Raw genomic sequence first — 10,242 nt, 5'->3', positions numbered from 1 at the left:
GGCAGCATCAGAGGAGCAGGAAAGTTGACATTTCGGGTTGGGACCCTTCTTCAGATTTCTGAAGAAGGGTCCCGACCCGAAATGGCAACTTTCCTGCTCCTCTGATGCCGCCATGACTGCCGTGTTTCTCCAGCTCAACACTGTGTTATCCCCGACTCCAGCATCTGCAGTTCTTGCTATCTTGGAAAACATCAGTCTTGTTTTTTTCCTTTATTCATTCACAGGATGGAGGGTGTCGCTGGCTAGGCAGATTTATTGCCCATCCCTAATTGCCCAGAAGGCAGTTAAGAGTCAACCACATTGCTGTCGGTCTGGAGTCACATGTAGGCCAGACCAGGTAAGAATGGCAGTTTCCTTCCCTTAAGGACATCAGTGAACCCGATGGGTTTTTCCAACATTCGACAATGGATTCACGATCATCATTAGACTCTTAATTCCAGATATTTATTGAATTCAAATTCCACCATCTGCCATGGCAGGATTCAAACCTGGGTCCCCAGAATGTTATCTGGGTCTCTGGATTAATCGTCTAGCGATAATACCATCAGGCCATCACCTCCCCATGTTATCCCCATTTTGATGTTGTGCAACACATACGACAAGGGCATTTGGAAAATCAGAGAGAGCCAACTGCCATCGGAGAGAGAGAGACAACTGCCACCTGCCAGAGTTAGTACCATTCAGCTCTCAGAGAAAGCCCATCTAATTAATCAAAAGTACCATGGTATTTTAGCTCAAAGTCCTTATTGAAGAAATTAGAGAGATAAAGCATCCCTGAAAGCAGAATTAAAAGAAAGGCGTTTGTAAAAAGACCAGAGACGACAGAATATTCCATAAGACACTCTGTGCGAAGTTGGAGAGATTAGGTTGTAATTTATTGCTTCTCATTAATTGGGTTTATATTAATGGGACTTGTCTTTAGTTAAAGAGCATTCCAGTAGAATTTAGACCAGTTAGGGAGTAGTTAGTAGTCTAGGGGACAATTGTCCGTTTAGTAATTTTGTTGACTTGTTCATTATTGGGTTAAATAAATAAATTGTTTTTCATTACTCGTAAAGTGGAGATCAGGTATCTTCTATCTTTAACCACACTTTTAATACATTACGAGGGGAAAGAGGAGCTTCTCTGGGTGTTTCGGGGGTAATTATTAGTGGGGAAACCCTACTCCCGTCATAACAGATTGGGGCTTGTGTTTTAGTTTAATCCACAGTATGGTTCGGCCATTCCCTGTCGTAACACATTCCATTCTTTCCATGTAAGTTGTACCCAATTCTTTTCAAACCTCCAGTGCTATTCCCATCCTGCTCTTGCCAGCCCCAACTCTTGCAGAAACAATCGCTCTAGCCAGGTTAATATTACTGTACAGTTCTCTTTACCTACTGTTGCTTTTACTCTCCACCATCCTCACCCATCCCACAATCAACATCACCACTATCAGTTTGCGCATACACCACATGCTCCAGTCCTCTGCACATCCTGCATGCTTCTGTACATGACAGGTTCTGCCCACAATTCAATCCACTGATTTTTAAAACATAGATGATTCTGAGGGGGCCTGGCAGGGTAGATGTGGAGAGTTTTTTTTTCTTTATTCATTAACAGGATGAGGGTGTCGCTAGCTAGGCAGCATTTATAGCCCATCCCTAATTGCCCAGACAGCAGCTAAGCATCAACCACATTGCTGTGGGTCTGGAGTCACACGTAGGCCAGACCAGGTGAGGATGGCAGTTTCTTCCCTAAAGGACATCAGTGAACCAGATGGTTTTTCCCAACAATTGACAATGGATTCACGGTCATCGTTAGATTCTTAATTCCAGATATTTTTATTGAAACCAAATTCCACCATCTGCCATGGTGGGATACGAACCCGGCTCCCCAGAATGTTATCTGGGTCTCTGGATTAACTGTCCAGCGATAATACCACTAAGCCATTGCCTCCCCTTATGGGGAAGTCTACAGCCAGAAGGCATAATCTCAGAGTAAAGAGTCACCCATTCAAAACAAGATGAGGAGGATATTTTTCACCAAAGGTGGTCAATCTGTGGAATTATTTACCGCAGAGGGCTGTGGAGGCTGAATTGTCAAGTATATGCAAGGCTGAGATAGACAGATTTCTAATCATTAAGGGAATTAAGAGTTATGATAAGGCAGGGAAGTAGAGTTGAGGATCATTAATTAGCCACGATCTCATTGAATGGTAGAGTGGACTCAATGGACCTACTTCTGCTCCTACACTTAATAGACTATGGTCAATGAGAATAACCCATACTGACAAAAACTAAGCATTATAATGAATCTGATATTAGGATTGAGAGAGAGGAGTGACAAGCTTTTAAATTTAAGAATGGCAAACAAAGAGTTGAGAAATGATTTAATCACAGTAAACTGTGAGAAACTATTACTGATTAAACCTATAAACTGTGGAATATATTCAAAAGGAAACATTCATAAAAATAAAAAAAGTACATATCACAAAAAGCCAAAGTCTCCACTTGTAGAATTTAAACAATGACCAAGAAATGAGTAAAAGACAAGTTTAAGGAACAGGCTCTCGCAAACAGAACTGAAGAGCCAGCAGACTAAAATAGCTATAAAAACAAGCAAAGAAACTAATTGGTGCAAAAGGGGAAAAAATTCAAAGGGACATCAAAACTAAAACAATTTTTCAGAATGTTAAGAGAAAAAAAAAATCACAATAAAAGGGACAATTAGAGCCCATTAGAGCAGGTGCAATTATAATAAACATTAAGGAAATGGTAGACTTGATAAGTGAATATCTTATCTGTTTTCAAACTGGAGGAACATAGAAGGTTTAATGCCCAAGTAAAAATGGCAGCAATAACTACAGCATTCAAACTCTTAAATTCTAGGGGTTAATGGCTTCTACCCACATGGAATTAAGAAATTAATGTGGAAGTTGTAAATGCATTAGTCATAGGTTTCCAGACCACTAGATTTGGGATTTGTGCCTTTGCATGGAAAGTTATAATTGTCACAGCATTATTTAAAAAGGGAGGAAGGGAGAAACTAGATAACTATAAGACTGTTCGTATATTGTCATTTTTATAGAGATGATGGGAAGCTATCAGAGAGACTGAGCACTTGGACAAGTCTTAGCTGATACCTTTCCATCACCTGGACATGTGCAGCTCCATAAGCAGTTCAAAAACCCGATACCATTCAGAACAAAGCAGCACTGTACCCAACATTTTGAACCTTTACACCCTCCACCACCAATACACAATAGTTGATTCACACAGATGCCACGAGGGTTCCTCAAGCAGCCCCTTCCAAATCCTCTAGCTTCTATCAACCACGACAAGGGTATCAGATGCATGGGAATACCACCACCACCTCCAAGCCACAATAACTCAGAATCCAGGTTTGGAACCATATTGTCATTCCTTCATTGTCTCTGGGTCAAAATCCTGGACCTCCCTTCCTAATATACTGTTGGTGCACCTGCATGAGACAGAATGTAGCAGTTCAAGATAACAGCTCGCCACCTTTGTCCAAGGGCAAATAGAGATGGGAAATAAATGCTGGCCTAAGCAGTAATGGCCACATCTTGTGCACAACTAAATGAAAACAATCTTTTGGCGATCATCTATTGATTTCAAACTAAATGAAGCACTATGGATGCAAAAGATGAAGTTTAAATGACATAACATCACCTTTCTAACACAACATCGGTGACCAGTACTACCTAATTCAATATTTCCAACATATTAAATGTAAAATTCAGCTACAAATTGTTGTTGTGTTCACAATTGGCATACTGGTGATGAAACAGCTGCAATTAGTTTTGCTTGCAATGATTTTCTGTTTAGTTGCCTTAATAAAAAAAGTATAAGGCAAGTCTAAATTGTTGCTGTAGAAAGCATGGATGCAGAGTTGTTAGGTAGATATACTGGGATCAGAAAGAAAGTGGTTGGAAAGTGAAATATTTGAGGCAAAGTCTAGTGCCCATCACTGAAAAACAAACATCAAGTTGCAAAACATAATGGAATGAGTACATGCAAATCTTATGAAAGAATAACCATATTTTGCACAGCCATGAAGGAGTATCAACAGAATCCTCTTTTACATTCAATTCATTCATTCATTCATTAGGGCATTTTACCAATAGACAAAAGCAGAAGTTAGTGAATACATTGAAGAAACACCAGGACCAAAACTTTGCTTGGTACTAGACTATTCAGGTACAGCTTCTATTAAAACAAAGTGTTGAAGGAAAAAATAATGACATCCTACAGGAGAATAACCTTGTTGAAAATGAAAGCAATGCCAGTGCAATGATCATTAAGTAGCAGATTTGACAGGCAGTAAGAAATAATTAATTAATGAAAACATGCTCATCCCTCCTATTTATTGAAGGTCATCACTAATTAAAGGTACGCAACATCATTCATTAAAATGGTCCCAAACCATCAGTATTTTTGCACTATCCCCTCTTGTTCTGATGAAACAATGGCTAGCCAATAATCAATGGGACTGGAAAACTGAAGGGGCAAAAAAGTAAAATGCTTGCATTCATATCATAACTCAGTGTATTCCTAAATGAATTAGAACCAACATATTACTTTCAGAAGCGCCTGAATAGGCAAATAATGCAGCAAAACAAAGCTGAGTTAGCAGGATTATCATTAATGTCTGGGTGATGGAAAACCTGCAGTTTAAAGATCAGTCAAGATGATGGCCAACAATGTGCTAATAGCAACCTTCAATATTTTAATTCATTAAAGTCGGTATGTGCAAGGTTCAAAACAAACAAAGTTTTAAAAAAAGTGATTAGTCCCTTGTAATATGATATGGTTTGCAAAGTTTGAATGCAAATATGAAACATTGGAAAACACTTATAGACTGCTTAACACCCGTAGGGGTGACCAATGTACAAAATAAGGAATGAGGGTATTGAACAACACTGACAAAAGTCTGCATTGGCTCCTTACGTCTATGATAGAAACAGAGCTGGAGAACAATGCACCAGCCAAATAAAAGTCTCCCTACAAAGGTTTCTGAGGAAACTGAATTGGAGTAAAGTGCAAGTTTTAGCAAATTAGAAGATCAAGTTGGAAAAAAAATTCTGAACATATTTCTCTTACTGGGCATGCTGAACAAGATGGATACGCTGTTGGCACTTATTAAAGAAACTACATTGAGATATTTTAATAGTGCAAGAATTCTTTTACATTTTCCCACAGGCTTTGGAGCTATACAATTGGTGTGAACACCGCGAAAGCACCAACGAAAGCAATTTCTGTACTATTAAAAAAAAACATAAATTTGAGGTAGTTAGCCAATTTAAACTTTATATTTATCCCACCTACTAATAAGAGTAGAAACATGAAGAAGTAAATGGCAACAGAATGTAGAAAAGGAGAATAGAAGGATACATTGACTCTAGATAAACACATAACTGATCCAACACAGAATTCCAAAATACCAAACTACTTCACAGTCACTCCATTACACACAAACTGATCCAACCATAACATTTAAAAATAAATCTTGGTCCAAGCATAAAATGCTACTATTAACCAGGTTTTTAATACCACACTACATATAGTCAAAGAACTGCTAAATTTTACGAAGAGACAGTAGCACAATTTAGAATCTAATCACTTAGGTTGAAAAGTGTTGTTTAGACTGTATTACTGAATGAATTCACTGTACATAAATTTTAAAACATTACCTTGTGGTTTTTTAATGAATGGTTAAATTGGCTGCACTAACAGTTTTCAAATATTTGCAAAATGGCTATTTTTATCAGCAGTTTATGGAAATCCTGATTTAAACATAATCCTTATTCAAGCATAACATTTCTTAGCGAAGCAATTTTGTGTTTACAATGACTTGATCCACTCCATGACAGGAGAGGAAAAGCTCTCAACTCTCTAACAGCAAAATCACAAGTTACTAAGATCTCAAGTGGACCACATTAAATATCCTTCAGTTTCCCCTCTATGCATCCTACTTATACCTCATGTAACATTTACTATGAAGGGCAATCTTCATGCTCATTATCATTTTTCTTACAGAAATTATTTCAGCATGACAATCACTCTCTGGTTTGTCACAGGATATCTCAGGGCCTTAGTCTGTGTCAGCAAGACAATAGATAAAGTTAAAATAGTAATAACAAAATAATGTTTAGCAAAATAATAATGTATAATTCTAAGAAATATTTTAGGAATACAATTTTTTAAAATTTCCAATTCAAAGCAAGTGTAAGCAAATGTACATGAAACTCCCAAACACATAGAAGGATGTCCCACCTAGCTACTTCAATCAACTGTTATTGAACTGAGCTAATAGTGTAACCTATTTGCAATAGTAGTTTTTAGCAAACGTGATAGAAGGCCTTAACATGTAATCTAGCAGTATGTTTAAGGAGGATTTAGACTGCTGCCACTCTCAACTATTGAGCTTTCTTGATTTCAAATGTACTGTTTCAGAGAAGATGGGAGTCAGTTGTGATGTTACAAAAAGCATATTACTTTGGGAAACTATTTCAAACACACCTAATATGCAAGTGGAACTCAAACTTGCAAACTGACTTCTGGGAGATGGGGTTAGGAAAATAGTGTGGCAACATTATGAGCTAGACAACCATCAAAAGAACTGCACTCAGATTGCAAATCTTCCCAAGACCCTACCACCTGACCTAACGTTAAAATGCAGCTTTGGACATAAAAAAAATGTATAGCTTTACTGGTTATCTCTACAGTATGATACATGTGAAAGTTATTCAATAATTTTATAGTGCAAGTATATTAATAGCCAGTGATTTCTTTATTTTTCTTGCCCAATTTGTAGAATTTGCAAACTCAAATGAATGAATGAAAAATTTAATGTCACGTGTATCTAGGGAGACACAGTGAAAAGTGTTCTGTCGTCACAATCCGGCACCATTTCGAGGTACAAAAGAATTAAAAGAAAGTACTTAAATAGAGTTTGGCCAGGGCCAGGGCCTTGGCCAGGGTCCCAAACACAGCTCCAGGACTTCTGCAAGGTCTCAGCTCCTGGCCCAGCATAGCCAGGAGACCCCCCGCTCTGGGCACTGACACCACTGCAGTTACAGCTCATGCTCCAGGTTTACTGCAGCCAAAAGTTTCGCCCCGGCACCATTCCACATGCCCATGAGCCAGGAGTCACTGCTGACATCGTTCCAGCCAACAACTCCGGTGAAGCATCCAAGAAGAAGCTGGGCCACCTAATCACTAATTCATTTATGTAAATTTTCTCCTTACTTAAAAGTGTGCTGAATGCAGCCTTTTTCGTTCAACTGTATTTTTCAATAAGAGGAAAAGAAAATCAGTAAATGCAATAACAGCATAAATCAGCATCTCTGGTTGTCATACAAAAAGGGACATTCTAAAAATGCAACAAGTGGGCAGCAAAAGAAAAAAAAATGAAATGAGAATTTCCAATAATTAATCTTCAAGTTCATAAATAAATCTATGAATTGCAGTATCTCCCATGTCTCCACTGATGCTAATCTCCCATCTGCAGATGGACAGTCGGCATTCCTTCAAAAGGCAGCACCTTACACTTCCTGGACTACAGTCAAGCACACCCACAATAAAAGCAATTTTTTAAAACCTTAGCGTAAGATCAACATACATTATAGGACCCCGGGTTTATAAGAAAACTCAATGAATTGGAGCTTTTTGACTTAAAACTGTCACACTTTCAATTTGCAAGTTAGGGATTACTTAATGAAGGGTTAAAGGAAACAAAAAGATTTATACTCATGTCATAACCTTTCACATTTTTACAAGTGCCAATGAATTATTTTTGAAGTAAAATAAAACAGAACTGTGGATGATAGATAGCTGAAGCAAACAGAGACAGAAATTGCTACAGAAATTCAGCAGGTCTGGCAGCATCTATGGAAAGAAAACAGAGTTAATGTTTCGAGTCCAGGAACCCTTCCTCAGAACTCCAAGAGTCATTGGACTCGAAACGTTAACTCTGTTTTCTCTACACAGATGCTGCCAGACTCGTTGAATTTCTCCAGGAATTTCTGTTTTTAAGTTATTTTTGAAGGGTTATTATTATTATTATGTAAAAGCTGCAGTCGTACTGCACACTAAGATTTCACAAACAACAAATTAGGTGTTTCACTTGATAATTAATGTGGAAAGGGTGTGCTTTAGGTATTTCACTTGATAATTAATGTGGAATGCTTGTGCTAGTTGAGAATAATTGTTGTTAGGGGAACCTGAAGTTAGTTGTGATCCATTACATCCACCTTAACAGCAGGCCTCAGCTGACTGGATCTGATACATAGCACAGAACTGCAGTTCAGTACTGTACTGAACTGAACTATCACTTTGGACTATATGCTCTAGTCATAAAATGTCTCTTGGACTGGTAACCTTCTAAGGTAACAGTATCATTACCAAACCAAACTATAACTCCTATGTGATAAACTTTGAAAATAAGAAACTATATAGAGGCAAGTCATTAGTTTATTACTTCTCCACTACTATTGTGCACCTTTTGATATGCGTATACCAAAAAATATTAACTGGGGCGATCAAAGGGTTAAGGAAGTTGTTGCCAAATAAAACATTAAACGTATAGGCTTCTAAAAATGTCACCACTGTTCCAGTAGAGAAAACCGGATAATAACAAGAGAGCATCTCCCTTACATTTTGATTTCTTACCAATAGAGCAATAGTTGAAGCACTGGAATGAAGATACAGTACAGACAGAAAATGAAATTTAACCTTTCTTTGGCAGCAAGTTTGATTTATGCCAGACAGGAACCAAGATGATGATAATAACCTGAAAGTGGGTAATGGAACTTCGCTGTACATTTTGATATACCTAGTCTTGTTACTTTCCTTTCAGCTTTGAATTGTTACATAGTATTGAATTGAAGCGGTCATCTAGACTTAAAACAAATAACAATTGGAGTTCCACTTACAGCAAGGAATTCTTTAAGACGGTCTTCAATGCTTCCTTTATGAATGGTAAACAAGGCAGCAGCAATTTGGTTTATAGCTTTGGCCAAACAATGAATATTGTTGCAATGTCCTGCATAATTAAAAAGAAAATTTCTTTTAAAATAACAATGAGCATAACAGGTTAAGTGAATTCCTTCTGTGAAGTACATAGCATCCGCTCCTGTTAATCTTTTTAGTTGTCCTAAATTTGAGATGACAAGGTAATAGATTGATCACAAGAACAGCAATAGAAAATGCTCAAAAATTCTTTTACTAGTTTAGTTGGATTTCAAAACCCTGTTAACCATACCAGATAAATGACACTTCATCCTCCAAGTAGATGAAAAAACACATTCTGGAAAGTTGAAATACAGTGGGATCACACTGGAAGCATTGACCTTTCTCTTTTTCAGATGACTCTGATTTTCTTCCCAGTCTTAATTCTCCCATTTCCAGTTTCTTAAAATGATAATTTTAATGGTATATCATGCATTCTGCACCACTTGCAATAGTTATAGGATTTTTAACAAATTAATTTTTTGTTTTTCTGGAAGAGCAGCTGTACAGCACAAGATGGTCCCGCTTCCCATCACTCAGGATCTTTACATGTCACTATTCATCTTTTCAGGATTTTGCTCTATATAGGTTTAAATAAGTCAGTCAACCATATGCAAAAAGTAGAAGAACAATGCTTTCTTATGCACAGCAAATAAAACCAACATCACCGCCCTCTACTAAATGATCAACTTTTGGAAGCATACTACATAAAGGCACAGTGTAATAACTACTGCACTGGATTACAGACTTTCATGTGGTATATAAAGAAACTCCATTTCTTGAGGAAGGCCTCGCTCATTTAATTGTATGTTATCCTTTACTGTTCTGAAATTTATCCCACTGAAAATATTAGGCTATTCTGCACTGATACCCAGTTTTGGGCAGATCTACTGCCTTCTGCTCACATGAATGGCACATCTTTATCATACTAGCTCAAGACCTAAATACTGAGCCTCAAACACAGCAAAGATGAGTGGAAGGATCACAACTGTTCACAATCTCAGTAAACGATTTAGATGTAGGTACCAGTTGTAATATTTCCAAATTTGCTGGTGACACGCAGGAATGTATGCTGCAAGCAGGATGCAAGGAGACCTCAAGAGGACTTGGATAGGCTAAGTGAATGAGCAAGAACGTGACAGATGGACCATAACATGAACAAGTGTGAAGTTATACGCTTTGGTATAAAAATCGAAGACAGAACGTTTCTTAAATGGCGAGAGGTTGG

At 37.7% G+C, this 10,242-nt stretch overlaps 1 protein-coding gene across 2 annotated transcripts in view; it reads right to left on the bottom strand.

Annotated features, from left to right (window-relative positions):
* nckap1 (NCK-associated protein 1) overlaps positions 1 to 10,242 on the bottom strand; it is a 185,594-nt gene that overhangs the window by 3,832 nt on the left and 171,520 nt on the right. For both annotated transcript variants that reach the window (XM_020528083.2, XM_048599365.1), the window contains one exon: positions 8,939 to 9,048. In XM_020528083.2, the coding sequence (XP_020383672.1) occupies positions 8,939 to 9,048 (110 nt within the window). Of the gene's footprint in view, positions 1 to 8,938; positions 9,049 to 10,242 lie in introns of those variants that run through there.

The sequence above is a fragment of the Rhincodon typus genome, chromosome 7 (assembly GCF_021869965.1).
Source record: "Rhincodon typus isolate 14 chromosome 7, sRhiTyp1.1, whole genome shotgun sequence".
In the NCBI taxonomy this organism is placed as follows: domain Eukaryota; kingdom Metazoa; phylum Chordata; class Chondrichthyes; order Orectolobiformes; family Rhincodontidae; genus Rhincodon; species Rhincodon typus.
Note: the sequence above shows the minus strand (reverse complement) of the source record. Positions and strands in the feature narration are given on the sequence as shown.